The 25,999-nt window shown below is 49.0% G+C and overlaps 1 protein-coding gene across 1 annotated transcript in view; it reads right to left on the bottom strand.

The window, feature by feature from the left end:
• Window positions 1-25,999, bottom strand: part of MTRF1L (mitochondrial translation release factor 1 like) — a 265,821-nt gene that overhangs the window by 222,913 nt on the left and 16,909 nt on the right. The window contains exon 2 of the mRNA XM_078649049.1: window positions 8,262-8,341. Within this exon, the coding sequence (XP_078505175.1) occupies window positions 8,262-8,341 (80 nt within the window). The remainder of the gene's footprint in view (window positions 1-8,261; window positions 8,342-25,999) is intronic.

The following is a 25,999-nucleotide window of genomic DNA, read 5'->3' as shown; positions in this document are numbered from 1 at the left end:
GGTTTTTGTCAAGAGACTGTCTGAAGATGGCAGTTATTTTTCTCGAACATATAACACTTAAATACATAGCCTGTAAATTAATATTACAAATATTTAAAAATCTCAGGAATTATAAAAGCAAATTTTGAGTAATTAAGAAGTGTGATGCAAACAAAGAGTTAAATAGAAGCAAAACAAACCAGAACACTTTGCTTGGTGCTGTGCAAATGACATTTGCAGAAACTATTTCCAAACATTACTTGTACACTATATAGTTTTATCAGTAAAGCTGCTAGTCAATGGGAAGTTATGTGGCCATTGCAATGTAAAATCTGTTGATTACAAATGACAGTGTGCTACCACTTAATGCTTTAGTTATGTATTTATTAAAAGTGACAGTTATTAAACACGATTTATGAAACATTCCTGGCCCCGTCCTGATGACAATGCTGTTAATAAACTAAGAGGCAAGTCAGAGGTCACATGTATCCTATTTGTGGCTAGATTTGCATTGTATATGGAAAACAAACTTAGTCTATTACATCAAACAAAAGAGTTGTTTGTACAGCAGACATGCAGAACTTGCACATTTGGAGGTGCTCTCGTATGTGATAATGAAGAAAATGGCGGCTCAATTAATTAAAATATTTGCCCACGATCACATCATTTGAAAGCAGTTCATGGGTCAAGAGCATTACAAATAGGTTGAGTACATTATTTAAGTCACTAGACCTGCAGGCTTAGTAACATTTTAATGATTTTTTGAGGCCTAGTGTGAGAGATGAACTTGGAAGTGTGTTGGATGAGATGTTGAAAGAGGGTGTCATTAAAGAGGTAGAATCATCTGAGTGGGTGTCTCCCATTGTTTTGCCGTGAAAATCTGACAAATCATTGAGGTTATGCATTGATCTGAGAGCACTCAATGCCAATATAGTAGTTGATAGTCATCTATTACCCAACTGAAATGAAGTTGTAAACATGTTGGGCGGACCTACTGTATTCTTGACATTGGACCTTCGGTCCACGTATCATCAAATTACATTGGCTGAGGAATCCTGTAATTTGACTGCATTGATCACTCCACCAGGTTTGTTCCAGTTTAAGAGGATGCCGTATGGCCTTGCATCTGCGGCATTTGTCTTCCAAAGAGCAATGTGTCATATTTTCAAAGGTATGGAAGTATTTTTAAAATGTTTCCAAGATGATATTCTTATATTCTCTCGTGATAAGTCTAAACATTCTTGTCATTTGAGGAAAATTTGCGGAGAGTTAAGAGAAAATGGTTAGACTTTCAAGAAGAACAAATGTAAGTTGTACTGGGAATCTGTTGAATATTTGGCACATACAATGCCTAAGGAAGGTATTGTGCCAAAGAAATCCCTTATTGATGCTAGTCTAAAAGCTCCTGTGCCCAACTCATGGGAAAAACGTATTTCATTTTCAGGACTTTGCAACTACTATAGCAAGTTCTTAAGAAATTTTGCTGCAAAGATGGAACGCCTGACGGAATTGGCAAGGAAGAATGTTGCGTTTGTATGGGGAGAGACACAACAATGTGCTTTTGATAGCATGAAGGTTGAGATGGTGACAACTCCCACATTGAAACCATTTTGTGTCAATAAGAGTTACATTATTACAGTGGATGCTAGTCTTTATGGTGCTGGGGGCGTGTATTGTCTCAACGTGCAAGAAACGGAAAGACGCTATGCTGTCATTGAAAGGGAGTTACTGGCTTTTGTGTGGGCAGTAGACAATTTTTGCAATTATGTGTGGGGGGTTTGTTTTGTTTAAAGGACGGGCCACAAGCCCCTTGTTGCTATTTTGTCTCCTGGGGGGCGAGGCAGTTAGAAGGCCACTGTACGCATAGCATGTTTAATGTCTAGATTGCAAGAGTACAATTCTTTTGTGGAACATGTGCCAGGAAAGTAAATGTGACAGCAGATTGCTTGTCCAGATCGCCCTGTGAGGGAGTACGACGGAGAGACGAAGGAAAGTCAGCCCAAAGTCCGGCTGGGTAGGTGACCACAGCCCATCTCCTCTATTGCTATCAGGTAGCCAAATAGCTATGTCTCAACTGAAAAACATTCAAAGGAGTATAGAAGACGAGATAGATGGAGCGTAGAAGGGTAGGGGGAAGGGTAAGGGGCTGGGTGGAGAGACGCAGGAGAGACGAAGAAAAGTCCGGCTAAAGTCCGGCTGTATAGGTGATGGCCAAGGGGGAAGTCCACAACCCATATCCTCTTTAGCCAACAGGTAGCTCCACCGGGGATCGGCTAAACAGCTAGGTCTCTACGTTCGGAGGTAATTACAAATATTCAATGTCCTGGTGGGTACGCCGGGTGGGGGATAGGTTTGAGTTCTGGTCAATGTCCGGTTTTTGTCCCTGAGTAGTAGCACAACGTGGTAGCGACTACTGTGGCAGACATCTTGGTGTTATAAGGCCATAACTCTGAATTGAGAGTGCTAAGAACAGAGTCACAAGCGCAATTTTGGGGACAGGCACTGCTCTCAAAGTGCGCCATGGAGAAGAAACCAGACACTAAAACAGCAGTGGCGTGTAGTTGAGATTGCCAAGCGCTGGGATCCACATATGATGTGGGTTGTGTGTCTTCCGCAGGGCAGGTGCCATGTTATGTGTCAGATGATGAAATCAATTCCCCTTCTTTGGTTCCTGTGAAGTGGCCTGAATTCCCGTGGCAAAAGGTTGGTTTTGACATCTCTGGTCCTTTTAACTTTTTTCCATGGGATTGCCAGTTTGCCATGGTACTTATCGATTATCACTCAAAGTGGCCCAAAGTTACCTTTTGTGCCACAAGTCACCAATGACAGATTTATTTAAGAAACTGTTTCCAGAGAAGGATATCCTGAAGTTCTAATTACAGCTAATGGTGTGCAGTTAAAATCTCAGGAGATGAAAAACATTCTCGCTTATTCCAGCATTCGGAATGCTACCACGGCCTTGTATGAACCACAAGGTAATAAACAGGCGGGGAGATACAACAGAGTTTTGAAACAGGATATTCTATGGGGACGTGGTTTTGGTGAAGAGTGGAAAGATAAATTAAGAGAACATTTGTGGTTCTACCGCATTTCGCCACATACGTCCACTGACGCGAGACCTTTTAAATTATTGAAAGGAAGAGACCCGACATCTAAATTATGTCCATGGTGGTTTAAAAAGAAAAGTGAGGAAGGTATTGGAAAAATCAAAAACAAGGTGGCTGTGAGAGCAGAGGAAAAGCAAGAGAAAAGTAAATGTGCTTTTGATGCTAGAATGAATGTAAAACAGTCTCAATTTGTGGTAGGGTATTGGGTTAAGCTACGCAAACTGGGTTTGGTGGCTAAGGGAGTTTCTAGGTACGGAAAACCTATTAAGGTTGACCAGGTTAATCCCAAAAGTGCAGTCATGCAGGATGGTAAAGTATGGAATGTTAGGTGGCTAGCAAAGAATGGGAGTTTCACCATGACACAGCACTTTGTTCAGCATCAAGATGAAAATAAATCTGTGACTTCCAGAGTGAAAAACCAAGCTCGCAAAAGAAGGGTTCCTTGTAAATTCATTGATTATGAATAATTGCATTTTCAGTTTCTTCTTAGTGTTTTCCTTTGATAATATTGTTTTTGTTTTTTTGTTGTTTTTGTTGAGAGGAGATGTGTTATAGTCTGTATATTCATATCCTTTCCCCTTTAAATCTATTGTATATATTTGATTCTGGCACATGCCAGCTCTTGGTGGGGATCAATTCTGACAGAGAACTCTGCCACAGTTGTTTAGAGGTCTTCCTGTGCCTGAAGTTACTGTGCTGTGTTCAATAAACATCTTTCTACTTCTTTTGGATTTCTCCTTTTATCTTTGGATTGTTACAGTCCTATACTGCCACTCCCATCACCTGCTTCCTCTATCCAGTCAGCAACCTTCAGTTTCATCTGCGAACTCCCAATTACAAATATAGACTGACTCATCAAAGTCCAACCTCAAAACAACTTTGTCTATTCGTCAATCAACAATATGCTCATTTAACCTGATGGCTGATCCTGCTGCAAAGAAAATAAAAAATAACTATCTCAGCCTCGCAAAAACCCTGAATATCTCAAACCTATCCACAACAACTTCAACTTCTTTGCTCTAGCATTCAAAGGCATGTTACTGATACTTAATACCACGAATTCAGAAGGTTACCTCAAGCTCCCTCCAACAGACTCCATCTATTTATTGCAGTTAAGAAAACTTTTGATCTTTTAAATATTTTCTCGCAAATTCATTCCAATGACACCACATCACAAGAGCAACCAAGACCCACCCCACAACTAACATAAAAAACTTCTAAATTCCTTTTTTCAAAATTATTTTTTTAAGGGTGGATTTCAAATGCCCTTATAACAAGCATTATCCATCAAACAAAGGACATCTATATCCTAGTGCGCCTGTGTATATGCCAAACACTCACCCACACCCAGAAAAGAAAAGGGATAAGGCAAAGTCACAAGATGAGCAACACAACTTGAAAAACTGTGCAGACTCTCCTTTGCCACCACAAAAATCACCTACTAGACATTGTCTATGAGCAAATTGCCAGGAATAGATGCGCTGTGCGAACCTGTGCCTGATTTCACCATTTCTGCCAATCCAGGATTGGCAGAAATGGTGAATAATCACTTAGAATATGAGTGGCACAAGTGCTCCACAATTATGAGACCCTTGGTTAATTCTTCACACTGTGAAAAGCGAGGAGACAGGGATCCCAAAAAAGCGACCCATTTTATAAAATGGATAACTACTGTCTCCAAGTCCCAGCTAGGACATAACTAATGGTTAGTGGCAGCTTCTTTTTAGCAATGAGGTACAATCCTATCAACCAACACAATGTTTTGGACAGGATGCCATGAATGGGAGATTTAACTCCACTCTGAGTGCCAGAGACCCATGTACATCTTCAAAGAGCTGCACTTAGGGAATTGAGGACCCTCAATGAGAGGGTCCCCAAGTCTGTGTTTAACCCTAAGGTGGGAGCTGCCACACTGATCACTATAAGCCTTGCAGTCTTTACCTCAGGTGCTCCTTCGAGTTCCTTTCCTTTCCTGCACAGATCAAATCAGTCAAGTGCCTGATTTAAATTCACAAACACTTCAGTGAAGTACTGAGGAGATCTTTGTGTTCACTCCAATGGTTTGAATAGGTTTGGGTAAGACTGTCTGCAGCTGTCAGGATGTGAATGGCATGGCCACGACTCCGACCTATAACAAAGGTATGCGCCCTTTGTTCAACCCTTATATAATCCATCCAGCTCAAGAGCAGCTGCACCATCAACAGTTCAAGCCTGTCTGAAGTCAACATGAATTGTACCAAATACAATTATGTATTGGACATTAGATGGATTCTGTGGGGCTGTGCATAGTTGGGGATAAATGGTTGCCATATGACTAGAGCGAACTCAAAAGAATGTGGTGAGTTCCCTCTACAGTTCCAAGTATTGGACAAGATCAGAGTAAAACTGAAACGGTCCCAATGCTTCTGAAGAAATCAAATGTAGAAACCTTCAACGACACAAGTTAACGACTCATTACAATCAATCTATTTCTGGAAAAGGTAATTGTGGAAGATTTCTCCATCCAGCTGCATGATCAAATCCACAACAGTAGGTTCTTTCTCGACTGCTAGTCTTGCTTCAGATCATAATGCTGCACCAAAACACCATTGCAGATGTTGCCCGTTTCATCACAGATAATAGCAATCCCTGTCTATTGATTCTTTTAACCTTTCTGCAGCCTTAATCACAGCTGACCGTCAAGCCCTGGTAAACATCTTGGCATCGTGGATGACGATTGTGGGCACTGTACCTCATTCTGTGAGCCTAGCTCTCCAACTGATATTAACTCATTTAAATGGGCAGTTGCCATTGTGGATGTATGCAATCAATCAATCAATCAGTGACTTGTGAAGCGCGCTACTCACCCGTGAGGGTCTCAAGGCGCGGGGGCAGTGCAGCTCCAATTCAGCTGAAGAACCATGTCTTGAGGCCCTTCCTGAAGGTGTGCAGGGTGGGGGAACATCGGACGATGAGCGGGAGTTCGTTCCAGGTCCTTGCCGCGATGTAGGTGTAGGCTCTTCCACCTGCTTTGGCTCTGCGGATGCGCGGAGTTTCAACGAGGGCAAGGTAGGCGGAGCGGAGGTTTCTCTTGGGTACGTGGAAGGAGAATCTCATTGATTATTGGGATCCAGTGTTGTGGAGGGATTTGTAGGCGTGAGTGAGTAGCTTGAAGGTTACTCTCTTCTCGACGGGGAGCCAGTGGAGTTTTCATAGGTGCTGGGTGATGTGGTTATGTCGTGGAATGCCAAAGACAAGTCTGGCGGCGGTGTTCTGGATGGTCTGGAGTTTTCAGAGCAGGGATTTGTTGATTCCGGTGTAGGTGACATTTCCGTTGTCCAGTCTACTGGTTATGAATTTGTGGGTGACGGTCTTTCTGGCTTCGAGGGGATCCATTTGAAGGTCTTGAGGAGGATGCAGAGGGTGTTGAGGGACGTGGAGGAGACGGCATTGATCTGTCGGGTCATTGTGAGTAAGGAGTAGAGTATGATGCCGAGGTTGGGGGCATGGTCCTTGGGTGCGCGGGGGTTACTGAGGGCGGTGGGCCACCTGGTGTTGTCCCATGCAGAGGGGGTGGGTCAGAGGATGAGGACTTCGGGTGGAGGAGGGTGCCAGAGAGGTGCTGTGGGCAGCGGCGCAACAACGAAGCTGCGTGAAGGGAAAGCAGCTCCCTGACCAGCAGGTCAGAGGTCAGCAGAAACCTGAGAAGTGCCGCTGAGGTTAAGTGTCCTCCGGTATTTTTCAACTTTACATGAGCTGGACTCTTTCTGGCAGACAGCCATATCAAAAAGAATTTGAATTTTTCATTTAGAATTGAATGATTAAATACTTGCTTGGTATTGATACAGAACTTGATGCCAAGTCACTAGACGGAACCAAACGCAGTCCGAACCAATTGATCCTCTTTTCAAATAGCAACAGATACTCTAAGAGCCAACCACAGATATCTCAAATATAGTTTGGCAGATTAATATCTCTGCTTTCTACAGATATATACTTACTCAGATTCACCATAAACATCTTGACTTGAAGACCCACACTGTGATGACAACCTACACAGCATGAACCAGCTTTTGATGAAGTGCAGAAAGTAAAGCCTAAAAAGCATAAAGAAGAATTAAAATTGACTGTTGAAGCCGTGGTTCTCTTCTTCCAGGATTACTGAATGCCCTGCTAACCAGCATTTTCATATTTATAATGGTCTTTCTGATGGGCGTCTTATTTAACCCAGCCAGAGGGCAAGGACAAAGAAAACAAACTAACTCTACTGCATTCACAATGAAGGACAAGCAAACGGTGCTTCTGAAAGTCTTTTACCTTCATCTCGACCTTTTCTGCTTGCTTTAACTGAAATGTTACCCCTGTAGCTGGTGGTAGGTGCATAATGTCATGAGAGAGGAGATGCTGATGCCTTGAAAAACTAATGTGCTGCAGTTACACATTGGCATTTTTCCTGAGTGCTCCTGTGGGACCTCCCACTTTCACTCCTTCCCTGTGGCCAGAGGGAGTAGCGGGCCTTAGGGAAAATAAGCGGTTGTCTGCTAAGGAGAATGACTTTTTACAAAGTTTGAACAGGACTCCTTTTTGCAGACCTTAAAGGACAAGTGACTTAGCCCATTGACTGAGGAATCAGTACTGAACACTTGAGCACTGTTCTTCAAACTATTACTGCTACTAGCACTTGTAGAAAAATGTTGGCCTTGTGAAAAGCAACTCCATGGAATATACTTTGTCAATTTGAATCCTATATTTTCAATGCACATTTCAAAGTATATCAATGAACGCCATTTGCAATACTTTTTTATGGGTGGGAAAGAGGATTTGATCCCTTGACCAGATTTTTTTTTCCAACCTTTTTTTTATCTTCTTTTTGTCCTACATAACTTTGTTTGCATTTTTACAAGACTTATTTTTATTGTTGTACGGAGGCAAATTTAACACGTGCATTATCTCTGAAGAACGACTTGATGCAAGTCCAAAGCTATTAGATGACAGCACTAAAGAGCACTACAAACAATAACTTGCTGTGTCTGCCTCAAACTGCAGAAAGGACACAGAAAATGGAAAAACGTGTACTTAGCAATAAAACGACTGATTTGATATACCATACTTGATGCGTTTATTAAACAAAAATATAGGTAGAGAATGAGGCAATACACATACGCCACACAATGAGTACAGAATTTGAGAAAGTACCTCATGTTTCAGTTTGGTTATTTCTTCCTGGCAAGAAGCAAGTTCATTAGCTGCAAGGCCCCTTAATTCTTCATTCTCATCTGCAGCAAATACAACAGTAACAAACCAATGAATCAGTTGTTAATGGGAATTCAGCAGCAGGACATGGCACCAAAGTATACAGAAAAGACATACTGCGTAAGGAGTACATTTCAAATTACATTTAAAACTTTTGTTTTATTTTGCATACAGTGAGACTGTGTAGTTGTGCACTTATAAAGAGTTCTGTCTCAACTTCAAACCCAGTGGACCAGAACAGGAAGAAGAGAGACAGTACAGTCCAACAGATACAAGGCGAAAGTAAAAACGTCCTTCAGTACTGGATGTAACAACCTCGAGTGAAATTTGCAGTACCAGTGGAAACATGTGTCTGCGAGTTGTTAATATAAACGAAATGTCATCTCAGAAGACAACAATGCAAGCCTGAAGGCTTGAATGCTTACAACTTATTTTGGGCAAAGTAAGGACAACCCGGAGAACAACTAGCAGGTGTGTATTTGCCAGGCCACGTTTGGTACCAGACCAATCGTCCTAAAGCGGAGTTACATGAAGTAAACCATACGGTATCTTTACGCTTCCAATAAAAACGTGATTTACTGTATGAAATAAAAATGTACTAAATGGTATATGAACAAGTGAAAAAGCATTATAAAGCAAAACAAATGTTTTTTTATAAAGTACATCATAAAGCACTTCTACAGTTTCTAAGCTATGTAAATGAAAACATTAGTTACTCTTACCCAATTTAATAGTACACATTCACAAATCTGTACAAGGATAGAACCCGTGAGTGTCCCTATGGCATATGAACCGGGGACACAAAAGGGGGTGGTGATGGACGGTGCATCTGAACCAATCAAACACTCACACCCAGTCAAAAGATCTGGGTTTGATCCATCACCGTTCTTTAGCCCACTCTGCCACCCCAGTTCAGACATGGCTATATGCAAATCAGTCTGACCCTGTGCCTCATAGGAACAGTCCAGCCCGAACTGCCAAGCCATGTCTTCCCTGGACCGGAAACAAGCTTCCGAGGTCCGGTTTCTGGCATTGCAGCCTTCTTCAGCCCGGCTTGCTTGAATCCAGTGGCAAAGTGAGCAAGGGACTCACGCCTGAGCATACCCTGCCACACTTATGGCGGCCAAAGCGGTACAAAAGGGGGTGGTGATGGACGGAGCATCTGAACCAATCAAACACTCACACCCAGTCAAAAGATCTGGGTTTAATCCATCACCGTTCTTTAGCCCACTCTGCCACCCCAGTTCAGACATGGCTATATGCAAATCAGTCTGAACCTGTGCCTCATGGGAACAGTCCAGCCCGAACTGCCAAGCCATGTCCTTCCTGAACCGGAAACAAGCTTGCGAGGACCGGTTTCTGGCATTGCAGCCTTCTTCAGCCCGGCTTGCTTGAATCCAGTGGCAAAGTGAGCAAGGGACTCACGCCTGAGCATACCCTGCCACACTTATGGCAGCCAAAGCAGTACAAAAGGGGATGGTGATGGACGGAGCATCTGAACCAATCAAACACTCACACCCAGTCAAAAGATCTGGGTTTAATCCATCACCGTTCTTTAGCCCACTCTGCCACCCCAGTTCAGACATGGCTATATGCAAATCAGTCTGAACCTGTGCCTCATGGGAACAGTCCAGCCCGAACTGCCAAGCCATGTCTTCCCTGAACCGGAAACAAGCTTCCGAGGACCGGTTTCTGGCATTGCAGCCTTCTTCAGCCCGGCTTGCTTGAATCCAGTGGCAAAGTGAGCAAGGGACTCACGTCTGAGCATACCCTGCCACACTTATGGCGGCCAAAGCGGTACAAAAGGGGGTGGTGATGGACGGAGCATCTGAACCAATCAAACACTCACACCCAGTCAAAAGATCTGGGTTTAATCCATCACCGTTCTTTAGCCCACTCTGCCACCCCAGTTCAGACATGGCTATATGCAAATCAGTCTGACCCTGTGCCTCATGGGAACAGTCCAGCCCGAACTGCCAAGCCATGTCTTCCCTGGACCGGAAACAAGCTTGCGAGGACCGGTTTCTGCCATTGCAGCCTTTCTTCAGCCCGGCTTGCTTGAATCCAGTGGCAAAGTGAGCAAGGGACTCACGTCTGAGCATACCCTGCCACACTTATGGAGGCCAAAGCGGTACAAAAGGGGGTGGTGATGGACGGAGCATCTGAACCAATCAAACACTCACACCCAGTCAAAAGATCTGGGTTTAATCCATCACCGTTCTTTAGCCCACTCTGCCACCCCAGTTCAGACATGGCTATATGCAAATCAGTCTGACCCTGTGCCTCATGGGAACAGTCCAGCCCGAACTGCCAAGCCATGTCTTCCCTGGACCGGAAACAAGCTTCCGAGGACCGGTTTCTGGCATTGCAGCCTTCTTCAGCCCGGCTTGCTTGAATCCAGTGGCAAAGTGAGCAAGGGACTCACGTCTGAGCATACCCTGCCACACTTATGGCGGCCAAAGCGGTACACCGCTTGTTTCGGTCAGGATTCAAATCATTGAGCCATATGTATGATAAAATCAGATAGCTGTGATAAACTGAAACTATATCTTCTGGAATTAATTTTTATGTCGATCTCTTTGGCAGGAGTGCAACCCAAAATATTTAGGGTGTAAAGGCTGCCTCCGCACACAAATACGTATATAATCATCATATATAAAGGCTAATGCAAGAAAGAAAGATTTTTTTTGTCGTGAAAAACCTTTATTGTAGCATTCAATATAAATACAAGCATGGGCCTACAACCGCAGGGGCCGGCCGCTAAACAAAATTAAGACCCCCCTATATCACAGTACGACACAGATCATCAGCCGACAACCCTGAGGTCCGGCAGCGATTCAGGATAGAGCTTGTATTAGAATGCACAACTGAGTCCCAGGATGAGACAGAGGTTCCATTTTATATTATTTAAGAAAGGATCAGGTGCCATACAATCAAACAGAAGAATACGGGGGACAGGGCAAGAGACAGGATATGCACGTAAGAACCGCTATAATGGAACATTGGCGCCAAAGCATATGGATCAATGCAAATGACTATACAATATACATTCAATGTTGAGCGCCAGTTCTCAGGGCCTGCCCACCCGGGAATCAGGATATCATAAAAAGCATAAGCACTAAATACAAGTACACGATAAGAATCTGAATGATTCACAAGCTATACTGATCCTTTAAGGAAGAGAAAGGGAAGGAAAGAAAAAGGCCATAGAAATTAAAAAAGGCAAAATAAAAAACCCTTTCCAACCCCCCACCCTGCACCCCTGCAAATGGCTACAGCCTAACCCCACTAGCAGCGTGCCTGTCGCCCCTAATAACTAAAACCCTAAAAGTAGGAAAAAGAGTGGAGGAGGGCTTATCCGTTTGGGCTCCCAGCCCCCTTAGTCCCCCCGCCAGAAACAGACACCCCATATCACTAAATGACCAACGTATGACAACACTTATAGAAAAAATTAGGGGGTACCGTAATACACCGCCCAGCCTTTTAGATCAAACAGTTGCAGGTCGAACACCCGTAAAAGCCACTCCAACCCGTCCCGACCTAGTTGATCTTAACCTTGGCCCTTCCGAATCAGCACACGAACCCCCCCCAGCGAGACCCAAAGGCACACAAAGGAGTAATAGAGGAGAAGGGAGTCATCAAGAATCAATCTATGGCGACACGTAGGCAGTGAGTCCACAAGAACTTCAGACGCAGAAGAACTCTCCCTCCTAGATGGACAGTCCCAACGTATCTTGCCCAGGAGTCGTAAAGTCACCAAGAAAGGAGAAGACGACCACAAAATGAATGAAAAGTCAAGAACAAAAGTCTCCGGGAGGGGAATGCCTTTGGATACCTCCAAAGTCGATAGTGGTGGAAGGTTCGGCAATACACTGACGACCTCGGGAACACCTTCCTCCAAGGCACCATCCGATGGTATCAATACTTGCTTCCTCACGGGGTTCTCGCACGGAGTCAAAATGGCCGTGGTTTGAATGGCTGCAGATTGCTGTTCCAACAGTAAGGCTGGGTCCGGTTCTACCAGGAGCATCTCAGATAGGCGCGTGTCCAATTTGCACAATAAGACATCCACATGTGAATGAAACGCCCTAATTTCTGCCAATATTGACCTCAACGATGGCTCAAGCACCGTGCGATACATAATCTCACACCCGACACCAATCACAATCACCTCCCCGGGTGAATCTGGCATCCTCAGGGGGGACAAACAGGATCACGAACGTGCAGATGCGGAGGGTGACCAGTCTTTATTCGCAGCCACGATCAACCCGGTTAAGGCCGCAGGCCAGAGACCCCGACCCACCGAACCCCGGCGGGCCCAAGACCGGGTCCGCGGGACGGGGACCCCCACCCGCAGCCAACAGCAAGCAGAGTCACTCCTCCATCGATGCTGAGCAATAGAAACGATCGCCGCCAAATTCGGGCTTAAACAAAGCCTCCACTCCGATTGACCGGACCCAGCCTGGGTCTCCCGGCCGATGTTGTTGCACTGCAGCCCGGCTGTGAAAGTACTCTAGGCTTCACTGCTGGAGTAGGCCACAATCTTCAAGTCAATGTAACTTCGTCAAACCAGCCGATAAAAGTTCCCGGATTTCACCATCGGAGTGCGGAACAGTTCATGTACACAGAGGCTAGGCGTAAAATCAGGATAATGTACAGGATATTGCGGCGGGATACAGAGGTCGGCGGAGCCGGGAGCCTAAGCAGCCATCTCGTTTGCTGACGTAGCTCCTCCTGCGAAAGAAAGATACTTCTCATGCCCTTAAGACTGTGAAGTGCAACATTAAGTTTTATGTTAAATTTAAGTGGCCTTTGGTAAACCTGGGAATCCAAACACCGGTTGCACTGGGTAATTGTACTCCCAACAGGAACATCTAGTGGCTTAACCCTCGACAGGGTTTGTGGTGCCAGAGGTGTAGAAAATATCATCTCATGTGTTGCTGTTACATACTGACCCTTAATGTCCTCCACATCTACCTCAGGCGGTAAAGACCAGTGAAATGAGTACAGTACTTCCATTTTACCATCAGAACACAATTAAAAGCAACTTACCCAATAAATAAGACACTTATGTAGACCTGATCAATACCTCTTTAAAAATCCTGATGGAAAGAATGAGCCTCCACCTGTGATCTTATGAAAAACTCATATCGTTAAACATTGGCAATTATTTGGAGGGGCGCTTCACCAAGATTATTAACTTCAAGAACTAGGGGCCGCTAGAAAAGGCCTTCACGATCAAATGCCCTGACTGGCAATCCACACCTATTTGAGGGCCCTGGTCCTAAGTGGCCACATCTAAAAATTATTAGCGCAAATTCCATTTGTCAAAGGGGTGTTCCCCTAGATCTAACAAACTCAAGAGAGACCAAAGTGTTGTGAGCTTGAGGATTGGGACCTGTGGCTTATCCAAGAGAACTACCCTTCTCAACCCAACTACGCATTCACTCCCTAAAAGATTTTGTAATGAGGCCTGCTAAGGCTCTCTTTCCCTCAGTCTGACAAGTAACCACTTTCTGGAGACCACCAAATACGCTAAGCTAAATAATTCAGCTGCACTAAAACCCTTACAAAAACTGCAGTTGGTAGCCCTATTTACAAATTTGTTTGTTTTTAGGAATGGTCACTCACTTTTGTGATAGACTGGAATGCGAACTAAGCGATCGCCAATGGCTGAGATGAATTTAAGTATTCCATCCATTATCGTATTGTTTGTTGAAGTTAACGTCCTAAATGCTACAATTATGCCCAGACGTGGGTCGTAGCACACATGCTATTATTCACTCTCTGGCCTAAGTAGGCTAAAACGAATCTGGGGTTGCTGGTGTTCCTTTAAAGAGGGGACCAGACCTAGCAGATCAGGTTTGACAATCTTACTGGAGACGCAGGTTTTTCTGTAGTGACATAATGAGCAAAGATGATGGACTGGATTGAGGCCACAGTGTTCCCCAGTGCCGGAGATTAACGCAAGCATTACATTCAACACTTTGTTTGTTGCAGGCACAATTTCTTTTCTTGTTCACATTGTATTCTTTTCAAAATACTTAGCAAATCTTGAAAGGCTAATGCAAAATTACTACATCGTGGATAATGTCATGTTCAGTGTAAAATACATTTCAAAATCAATAAACACTGATGCCATTGATGAAAAAGGGATTTTTCGAGATACCATTAAGAAAGCTAAAGAGTACTCTATTAAATTAAGAGCTTAATGGGTAATTTGCCTTAAATGGTGAGATCTGTGCATACTAACGTTACCCTAAAAGACCTCTATAACCTCATGTTTATCCAGCTAATATACGTTTCTCATCCAACTGTTCCACTTTCAGTCTCCCCACTGTATGTGTATCTCCCAAAGTTATCTGTTCCTCTGCCTAGTGCACTATCATGACCCTCGGGGTAGGGTTGTGGCTAACCACAGGCCCAAGCACCCCAAACACACACCTTTCAGACAACATTACTTGGCACGTATGAGGGATCGAATGTGTATTAAAGACTTTTAATACTCGTAAGGGCCAGTAACATTATTCATGACTGGAAACACGGCTGTAATAAAAACGGAATCCTATTTGTAGTCTCAATGCCTTGCACACGGTAGCAAAAGAACTGCTTCCAATTAATTCGATCATTGTCTTTGACCATCACATTAATACATCAAGTGGAGACTGGTGTCTCAGTGGAATAATTCAATTACTTCAAGGATCTGTGTTTGAGCCAATAGTCAGAAGTTCAAATCTCAGTGGGTCCATTCAGCATTACAACTTTGTGAGGTCTACAAAATGGGACGGGCACAAATAAAAATCTGTTATTCAGTTTCAAGGGGAGAACCTACACTTTACAAATACTCATGTTATTTTACAAATCAGAAATCTAGTACAAAGCCATGGGAAGGGGCTGAGATCTTTGGGAATTGAAACTACAATGAAACAAGCATTTGCAATGCAATAGGTCTCGCAGTTGTTAGAGTTAGAGCCATTGGCATTGTAAATGGCAATGCCTTTTATTTACGTGTTGGTTTTTAAAAACGTAAATAAAAGGCATTGTCAATTACAATGCCAATAGTTTAAACTCTCGCAAATGTGAGACCTATTGTATTGCAAATGCTTGTTTTCTCATCCTGACACTCACTACGGCTCTTTGGCTCTGTCTGCAACTTCTCCAGATCAGATAAGTTGTAGGGACCACGGTGTCAAAGGTGAGAGTATTGTCTTATAACTAGGAAGCTGGGTACTTTGTATAAGAATGTAAGTTAGGCCCCGCGCTTCCTTGACCTTCTGGTATAGGTTGGACAAGAAACAGCTGACACAGATGGTAATAGTTTGATTTAGCCAGACACTTGATTACATAATTATTACACGAAGCCGAGTGGTCCTTATCCTCGCACAGGATGTGTATTCTCTACAAGCCACAGCCGCTTATGAGGTCTGTGTTGGCAAGACTGCTGTTCAAGGACTGTTGGTGTCATGAACCATGCCTGCAACCCCGACTCACCTTTGACCCGAGACACTCCTCTTCATGCAGAAACGCAGGGGTTGTGTTTGTGTTTTTCGCCGCTTATGAGGTCTGTGTTGGCAAGACTGCTGTTCAAGGACTGTTGGTGTCATGAACCATGCCTGCAACCCCAACTCACCTTTGACCCGAGACACTCCTCTTCATGCAATAACGCAGGGGTTGTGTTTGTGTTTTTCGACTTCTCTTTTGCGAACAATACGCTAGATGTACTACTATGTGTTATCGGCGAACAGAAACTTATTTTCCACAAAAGAAAGCTCACGAAATCAATATTTAAGGTTGGTAACAGCGACTGGTCACAATCATGGGGATAGTGAACTGCAAGAGTCCCCAGATAACTGTGGCCGGTTTTAAATAAAAACAAGGTTTGTGTGGCAGAAAATGCCGCGGGAATCCCGCCACGCACGCACCGGAAGTCAGGCAATATTGGTCCGGACCGGAAGAGGAGGCAGGCGGAGTAAATGCGTATCGCGGCCCGGGGCTCCTGTAAGCGGTGGAGAGCCCCGGGGCCGCCAGCAGGAGGTTGCTCAAGTGTTGCGGGGCTCCCTTCACCAAGAGGGAGCCCTGGGAAACTAGCTGGCAAGAGCCGCAGCGTGAACTCTGCGGAGGGGGCACAAGGCACATGCCCGGTGCCTGCCCCTGCCGCGTGCTGAGGGCGAAGTCCCCCGAGATTGGCCCGGTAAGTTAAAAAGAGCTAGAGGGGGGTCTTGGTGCACTTGTGTGTGTGTGTATGTGTGTGGGGGGGGGCGGTGCACTCATGTGTGTGTGCGCGCGTGTATGTATGTGTGCGGGGGTGTGTGTCTGTATGTGCGTGCGTGCATGGGCGCTCGTGTGTGTGTCTGTGTGTATGCGCATGCGTGTGTGGTCTTTGCCACTGTTTGCAATCAGTTGCCACACTGACTACTGCTTGTGCCTTTGCTGTCCACTAGTCCTTGCCTACCATCTGTTCTTTGTATGTACCTTCTGTCCCTCTGCTGTCTACTAGTCCTTGCCTACCATCTGTTCTTTGTATGTACGTTTGTTCCCTGCTTATGCTTCAATAGTATGCTTATGCCACTGCTTTCTACTTCTGCCGCTATTCAATACATAACTTGTGACGCTATTCAATGCATGTCTCTATGATCTCTGCTTGTGCCTCTATTCCATGCTTGTATCTCCATTCTATACTGGCTTGTGCCTCTGCTGTCCACTAGTCCTTGCTTACCATCTGTTCCTTGTATGTACCTTTGTCTCCTGCTTATGCTTTTATTGTATACTTGTGCCACTGTTTTCTACTTCTGCAGCTATTCAATGCATGTCTCTATATTCTCTACCTATCTTCATTCTATGCTTCTATTGTATGCTTGTGCAACTATTCACAATCAGTTGCCACACTGACCACTGCTTGTGCCTCTGCAGTCCACTAATCCTTGCCTACCATCTGTTCTTTGTATGTACCTTTGTTCCCTGCTTATGCTTCAATACTATGCTTGTGCCACTGTTTTCTACTTGTGCCGCTATTCAATGCATGACTTATGCCGCTCTTCAATGCATGTCTCTATGTTCTCTGCTTGTGCCTCTATTCCATGCTTCTGCTTGTGCCTCTATTCCATGCTTGTATCTCCATTCTATGCTTGCTTGTGCCTCTGCTGTCCCTCTACTGTCCACTAGTCCTTGCCTACCATCTGTTCTTTGTATGCACCTTTGTTCCCTGCTAATGCTTCAATAGTATGCTTATGCCACTGTTTTCTACTTGTGCCGCTATTCAATGCATGACTTGTGCCGCTATTCAATGCATGTCTCTATGTTCTCTGCTTCTGCTTCTGCATTTTATTAAACAACGTGTCATCTTAAAGCACATCCCTCTTCTCTGCCTCTGCACACATTAAAGCACGTGTTTTTAAAGCAAACACGCAGCATTTTCTCAAATAACGTCACATTATTTAACTACGTCTTTATAAACGACGTCGCCATTTAGCTGCTTTCGGAACACCTTACCATATAGAGCATTTTCGATCATGCCATTAAACATGCTGCTTTTTATTAAAGAACAGACCCTTTAGGCAAACACGCAGCATGTCCTTAAACAACGTCGTTGATGTCCTGAAACACGCTGCTTTCGGAACACCTTACGATATGGAGCATTTTCGATCATGCCATGAAACACGCTGCTTAAAAGAAACTGAAAGTTACACGTTTAACCGCACTCTAAACGCGCATTGCCGCACTCTAAACGCGCATTGCAAGAAACTTGCAACAAAGTCAATTGAGTGCTTGTACTTGTGCGCGTGCCAGTTTCAAATCGCCTCCAAGGAGATGCGCGCGGCCAGGATTGTCTCCTGGAAAGCAGACACGCCGACAAAAGGTCTCTGGCGAGAACGCGCTTCCGCGCGCTTAGCCGAGACCTAAAAAGAGAAAGAGCAAATATGAACATTTTCTTCTTGATGATTCAATAATACAGAAGGGGACAGAAAAGTAATAGACCTGCACCTTGCCCCGAGTGTACCAACTGTAATGATATCTGAAATCCTAATGCTGATTTCTTTTGACATAGGCAAACACAGATCATGCGTGTCTGCCATGGCATAGGCCTATCTCATGGATTACAGTATTGTTGTACTGGGAGGAGCGCCCAAAATGCTACCAGTAATTAAGCAGCATGGTGGTGGCAACATACCGTGTAGTGATCAGAGGGAGTGAACAAGTACTTTTTGACCGATCTCACAGGAGTATGATGTAGTGATCAGTAGGAGTGAACAGGTCCTTTTTACCTGTATCACAGGATTAAGGTCTACAGGCTCACTCATTTTAAGTCCTGCTGCTGCATGCTCAACTAACCCCTGGCATACATCAGTGTGGTGTGGAGTGCTGCCCAGCACAGAAGTAGTGTACCTGCACTGGGTGTAAGTGTGCCTGGGAAGGAAACAATACAGGGATAATGCATGACTGTGCTGTGCATGTATGTTATATGTATTTACTGCTTGTATGTGTGCCTCTGAGGGGTACAATCCATGAAGGATGTAGTGCTGTGCAGTGCATGCATGTTAAATTTGTGCGCTGGGTGTATGCGCGCCTGTGAACGGCACAATACATGAAAGGTGTAGTGTTGTGCATACTCAATACATTAGTTGGGTGTATGTGTGCATGTGAGTAGTACAATACATGGAAACTGGAGTGCTGTGCAGGGTATGCAAATTGAATCTATGTACAGGGTGTGCCTGTAAAGGGTACAAAACATGGAGGACTCTGGCTTCAATTTGGGAGAGGTAGGGCTGAACAGTGAAACATGTGAAGAGAAGGTAGAGGAATCTCCGCAGCAGATTTGTGTATTGCTGCATTCCTGTAAGCTGGGTGGGACACATTGGAAAAGGGAGAGACAGGCTCCCCCAGTTCACCACAAAGGATGCTCTTTGATTCAGAGTGAGTTCACTAAGAAGGGGTCTGGGCACAACTCAGAGACTCATGAAGAGTAGGGCTGAAGCCCTTGGGAAACCTTTTAATACACATATCACTAGGCCGACATCCAGCTGTGGGAGGACTCTAGTCAGTCAATCGCCTAGCTGGTATTGTGGGGCTATCAGCTTTGTATACACTCCTGCTGTGACAGACTGCTTTCTGGAGGAGGAGAGTGTAGAGGAGTGAGCAGCTTAAATGGAAGCAGACCCCAACCAAACTTCAAAGACTAAGATTTTAAGTTACATTTGGGGTCTGTAAATAGACTATATGAAGGGGAGCATAACACCCCAAAAATGGTGAACTATCAAGCTGACAGTCCGGCGGTGTGGGGAGGAAAAGATGTGCAAGACTTCTGTATGTGACTAGGACGGTGGCCAAGGCTTGCAAGCCTTCCAGCTGGGTGAGAGCAAAACACCCAGGGAATCCAGGACCACCTGCCCTGGAGTTCTAGTGCCTACCTGCTTGCCAAAACCCGCGTGTGCTGTGAGAAAGAGGAGAGCGTGGAGGGAGCGATATCTGTTTTGAGCTGACTCCCTTCGATAGGTGTGAGGAGACAGCTGCTTTACCAATCGGGTGGTTAACCGGGTGTAGGAAAAATCTGGGTCCCTCGTATGTCAGAGAAGGGCCACCGTGGACATTGCTGTGCCCTCTGGATCATCACCTGTGTCGAGTGATGAGTGGGGGACCCTGTATGCCAGGAGTGGCTGCTGCGAAGTTAACTGTGATTATCGCTGTGCTGAGAGAGAGGGAGACAGAGAGGGAGGGAGAGAGACAGAGGGAGGGAGGGAGGGAGGGAGAGAGAGAGACAGAGGGAGGGAGAGAGAGAGACAGAGGGAGGGAGGGAGAGAGAGAGAGAGACAGAGGGAGGGAGGGAGAGAGAGAGACAGAGGGAGGGAGGGAGGGAGAGAGAGAGACAGAGGGAGGGAGGGAGAGACAGAGGGAGAGAGGGAGGAAGAGAGAGAGACAGAGGGAGGAAGAGAGAGAGAGACAGAGGAAGGAAGAGAGAGACAGAGGGAGGAAGAGAGAGAGAGACAGAGGAAGGAAGAGAGAGACAGAGGAAGGAAGAGAGAGACGGAGGAAGAGAGAGAGGGAGGAAGGGAGAGGGAGACAGAGGGAGGAAGGGAGAGGGAGACAGAGGGAGGAAGGGAGAGGGAGACAGAGGGAGGAAGGGTAGAGGGAGACAGAGGGAGAGGGAGACAGAGGGAGCGGGAGACAGAGGGAGACCGAGACAGAGGGAGACCGAGACAGAGGGAGACAGAGAGAGACAGAGGGAGACAGAGAGAGACAGAGGGAGACCGAGACAGAGGGAGGGAGAGGGAAACAGAGACAGAGGGAGGGAGAGGGAGACAGAGGGAGGGAGAGGGAGACAGAGGGAGGGAGAGGGAGACAGAGGGAGACAGAGGGAGACAGAGGGAGACAGAGGGAGACAGAGGGAGACAGAGGGAGACAGAGGGAGACAGAGGGAGACAGAGGGAGACAGAGGGAGACAGAGGGAGACAGAGGGAGACAGAGGGAGACAGAGGGAGACAGAGGGAGACAGAGGGAGACAGAGGGAGACAGAGGGAGACAGAGGGAGCGGGAGACAGAGGGAGCGGGAGACAGAGGGAGCGGGAGACAGAGGGAGCGGGAGACAGAGGGAGCGGGAGACAGAGGGAGCGGGAGACAGAGGGAGCGGGAGACGGAGGGGGAGGGAGAGGGAGGGGGAGGGAGAGGGAGACAGAGGGAGAGGCAGACAGAGGGAGAGGCAGACAGAGGGAGAGGCAGACAGAGGGAGAGGCAGACAGAGGGAGAGGCAGACAGAGGGAGAGGCAGACAGAGGGAGAGGCAGACAGAGGGAGAGGCAGACAGAGGGAGAGGCAGACAGAGGGAGAGGCAGACAGAGGGAGAGGCAGACAGAGGGAGAGGCAGACAGAGGGAGAGGCAGACAGAGGGAGAGGGAGACAGAGGGAGAGGGAGACAGAGGGAGAGGGAGACAGGGAGGGGAGAGGGAGAGGGAGGGAGAGGGAGAGGGAGACAGAGGGGGAGGGAGACAGAGGGAGAGGGAGACAGAGGGAGAGGGAGACAGAGGGAGAGGGAGACAGAGGGAGAGGGAGACAGAGGGAGAGGGAGACAGAGGGAGAGGGAGACAGAGGGAGAGGGAGACAGAGGGAGAGGGAGACAGAGGGAGACAGAGGGAGACAGAGGGAGACAGAGGGAGACAGAGGGAGACAGAGGGAGACAGAGGGAGACAGAGGGAGACAGAGGGAGACAGAGGGAGCGGGAGACAGAGGGAGCGGGAGACAGAGGGAGCGGGAGACAGAGGGAGCGGGAGACAGAGGGAGCGGGAGACAGAGGGAGCGGGAGACAGAGGGGGAGGGAGAGGGAGGGGGAGGGAGAGGGATACAGAGGGAGAGGGAGACAGAGGGAGAGGCAGACAGAGGGAGAGGCAGACAGAGGGAGAGGCAGACAGAGGGAGAGGCAGACAGAGGGAGAGGCAGACAGAGGGAGAGGCAGACAGAGGGAGAGGCAGACAGAGGGAGAGGCAGACAGAGGGAGAGGCAGACAGAGGGAGAGGCAGACAGAGGGAGAGGCAGACAGAGGGAGAGGCAGACAGAGGGAGAGGCAGACAGAGGGAGAGGCAGACAGAGGGAGAGGGAGACAGAGGGAGAGGGAGACAGAGAGGGAGGGAGAGGGAGGGGAGAGGGAGAGGGAGGGAGAGGGAGAGGGAGACAGAGGGAGAGGGAGACAGAGGGAGAGGGAGACAGAGGGAGAGGGAGACAGAGGGAGAGGGAGACAGAGGGAGAGGGAGACAGAGGGAGAGGGAGACAGAGGGAGAGGGAGACAGAGGGAGAGGGAGACAGAGGGAGAGGGAGACAGAGGGAGCGGGAGACAGAGGGAGCGGGAGACAGAGGGAGCGGGAGACAGAGGGAGCGGGAGACAGAGGGAGCGGGAGACAGAGGGAGCGGGAGACAGAGGGAGCGGGAGACAGAGGGAGCGGGAGACAGAGGGAGCGGGAGACAGAGGGAGCGGGAGACAGAGGGAGCGGGAGACAGAGGGAGCGGGAGACAGAGGGAGCGGGAGACAGAGGGAGCGGGAGACAGAGGGAGCGGGAGACAGAGGGAGCGGGAGACAGAGGGAGCGGGAGACAGAGGGAGCGGGAGACAGAGGGAGCGGGAGACAGAGGGAGCGGGAGACAGAGGGAGCGGGAGACAGAGGGAGCGGGAGACAGAGGGAGCGGGAGACAGAGGGAGCGGGAGACAGAGGGAGCGGGAGACAGAGGGAGCGGGAGACAGAGGGAGCGGGAGACAGAGGGAGCGGGAGACAGAGGGAGCGGGAGACAGAGGGAGCGGGAGACAGAGGGAGCGGGAGACAGAGGGAGCGGGAGACAGAGGGAGCGGGAGACAGAGGGAGCGGGAGACAGAGGGAGCGGGAGACAGAGGGAGCGGGAGACAGAGGGAGCGGGAGACAGAGGGAGCGGGAGACAGAGGGAGCGGGAGACAGAGGGAGCGGGAGACAGAGGGAGCGGGAGACAGAGGGAGCGGGAGACAGAGGGAGCGGGAGACAGAGGGAGCGGGAGACAGAGGGAGCGGGAGACAGAGGGAGCGGGAGACAGAGGGAGCGGGAGACAGAGGGAGCGGGAGACAGAGGGAGCGGGAGACAGAGGGAGCGGGAGACAGAGGGAGCGGGAGACAGAGGGAGCGGGAGACAGAGGGAGAGGGAGGAGACAGAGGGAGAGGGAGGAGACAGAGGGAGAGGGAGGAGACAGAGGGAGAGGGAGGAGACAGAGGGAGAGGGAGGAGACAGAGGGAGAGGGAGGAGACAGAGGGAGAGGGAGAGGGAGACAGAGGGAGAGGGAGACAGAGGGAGAGGGAGACAGAGGGAGAGGGAGACAGAGGGAGAGGGAGACAGAGGGAGAGGGAGACAGAGGGAGAGGGAGACAGAGGGAGAGGGAGACAGAGGGAGAGGGAGACAGAGGCAGAGGGAGAGGGAGACAGAGGGAGAGGGAGACAGAGGGAGAGGGAGACAGAGGGAGAGGGAGACAGAGGGAGAGGGAGACAGAGGGAGACAGAGGGAGAGGGAGACAGAGGGAGAGGGAGACAGAGGGAGAGGGAGACAGAGGGAGCCAGAGGGAGAGGGAACCAGAGGGAGAGGGAACCAGAGGGAGAGGGAACCAGAGGGAGAGGGAACCAGAGGGAGAGGGAACCAGAGGGAGAGGGAACCAGAGGGAGAGGGAACCAGAGGGAGAGGGAGACAGAGGGAGAGGGAGACAGAGGGAGAGGGAGACAGAGGGAGAGGGAGACAGAGGGAGAGGGAGAGGGAGACAGAGGGAGAGGGAGAGGGAGAGGGAGACAGAGGGGGAGGGAGACAGAGGGGGAGGGAGGGGGAGGGAGACAGAGGGGGAGGGAGACAGAGGGGGAGGGAGACAGAGGGGGAGGGAGACAGAGGGAGAGGGAGACAGAGGGAGAGGGAGACAGAGGGAGAGGGAGACAGAGGGAGAGGGAGACAGAGGGAGAGGGAAACAGAGGGAGAGGGAAACAGAGGGAGAGGGAAACAGAGGGAGAGGGAAACAGAGGGAGAGGGAAACAGAGGGAGAGGGAAACAGAGGGAGAGGGAAACAGAGGGAGAGGGAAACAGAGGGAGAGGGAAACAGAGGGAGAGGGAAACAGAGGGAGAGGGAAACAGAGGGAGACAGAGGGAGAGGGAGACAGAGGGAGAGGGAGACAGAGGGAGAGGGAGACAGAGGGAGAGGGAGAGGGAGACAGAGGGAGAGGGAGAGGGAGACAGAGGGAGAGGGAGAGGGAGACAGAGGGGGAGGGAGGGGGAGGGAGACAGAGGGGGAGGGAGACAGAGGGAGAGGGAGACAGAGGGAGAGGGAGACAGAGGGAGAGGGAGACAGAGGGAGAGGGAGACAGAGGGAGAGGGAGACAGAGGGAGAGGGAGACAGAGGGAGAGGGAGACAGAGGGAGACAGAGGGAGAGGGAGACAGAGGGAGAGGGAAACAGAGGGAGAGGGAAACAGAGGGAGAGGGAAACAGAGGGAGAGGGAAACAGAGGGAGAGGGAAACAGAGGGAGAGGGAAACAGAGGGAGAGGGAAACAGAGGGAGAGGGAAACAGAGGGAGAGGGAAACAGAGGGAGAGGGAAACAGAGGGAGAGGGAAACAGAGGGAGAGGGAAACAGAGGGAGAGGGAAACAGAGGGAGAGGGAAACAGAGGGAGAGGGAAGGAGAGGGAAACAGAGGGAGAGGGAAACAGAGGGAGAGGGAAACAGAGGGAGAGGGAAACAGAGGGAGAGGGAAACAGAGGGAGAGGGAAACAGAGGGAGAGGGAAACAGAGGGAGAGGGAAACAGAGGGAGAGGGAAACAGAGGGAGAGGGAAACAGAGGGAGAGGGAAACAGAGGGAGAGGGAAACAGAGGGAGAGGGAAACAGAGGGAGAGGGAAACAGAGGGAGAGGGAAACAGAGGGAGAGGGAAACAGAGGGAGAGGGAAACAGAGGGAGAGGGAAACAGAGGGAGAGGGAAACAGAGGGAGACAGAGGGAGAGGGAGACAGAGGGAGAGGGAGACAGAGGGAGAGGGAGACAGAGGGAGAGGGAGACAGAGGGAGAGGGAGACAGAGGGAGAGGGAGACAGAGGGAGAGGCAGACAGAGGGAGAGGCAGACAGAGGGAGAGGCAGACAGAGGGAGAGGCAGACAGAGGGAGAGGCAGACAGAGGGAGAGGCAGACAGAGGGAGAGGCAGACAGAGGGAGAGGCAGACAGAGGGAGAGGCAGACAGAGGGAGAGGCAGACAGAGGGAGAGGCAGACAGAGGGAGAGGCAGACAGAGGGAGAGGCAGACAGAGGGAGAGGCAGACAGAGGGAGAGGCAGACAGAGGGAGAGGCAGACAGAGGGAGAGGCAGACAGAGGGAGAGGCAGACAGAGGGAGAGGCAGACAGAGGGAGAGGCAGACAGAGGGAGAGGCAGACAGAGGGAGAGGCAGACAGAGGGAGAGGCAGACAGAGGGAGAGGCAGACAGAGGGAGAGGCAGACAGAGGGAGAGGCAGACAGAGGGAGAGGGAGACAGAGGGAGAGGGAGACAGAGGGAGAGGGAGACAGAGGGAGAGGGAGACAGAGGGAGAGGGAGACAGAGGGAGAGGGAGACAGAGGGAGAGGGAGGGAGAGGGAAACAGAGGGAGAGGGAGACAGAGGGAGAGGGAGACAGAGGGAGAGGGAGACAGAGGGAGAGGGAGACAGAGGGAGAGGGAGACAGAGGGAGAGGGAGACAGAGGGAGAGGGAGACAGAGGGAGAGGGAGACAGAGGGAGAGGGAGAGGGAGGGAGAGGGAGACAGAGGGAGAGGGAGAGGGAGGGAGAGGGAGAGAGAGGGAGAGGGAGACAGAGGGGGAGGGAGACAGAGGGGGAGGGAGACAGAGGGGGAGGGAGGGGGAGGGAGACAGAGGGGGAGGGAGGGGGAGGGAGACAGAGGGGGAGGGAGACAGAGGGGGAGGGAGACAGAGGGGGAGGGAGACAGGGGGGGGAGGGAGACAGAGGGGGAGGGAGACAGAGGGGGAGGGAGACAGAGGGGGGGAGGGAGACAGAGGGGGAGGGAGACAGAGGGGGAGGGAGCAGGAGGGGAGGGAGACAGAGGGGGAGGGAGGGGGAGGGAGACAGAGGGGGAGGGAGACAGAGGGGGAGGGAGACAGAGGGGGAGGGAGACAGAGGGGGAGGGAGACAGGGGGGGGAGGGAGACAGAGGGAGAGGGAGACAGAGGGAGAGG

The sequence above is a fragment of the Lissotriton helveticus genome, chromosome 6 (genome assembly GCF_964261635.1).
Source record: "Lissotriton helveticus chromosome 6, aLisHel1.1, whole genome shotgun sequence".
Lineage (NCBI taxonomy): Eukaryota > Metazoa > Chordata > Amphibia > Caudata > Salamandridae > Lissotriton > Lissotriton helveticus.
The sequence above is the reverse complement of the archived record's forward strand: the minus strand, read 5'-3'. Positions and strand labels throughout refer to the sequence as shown.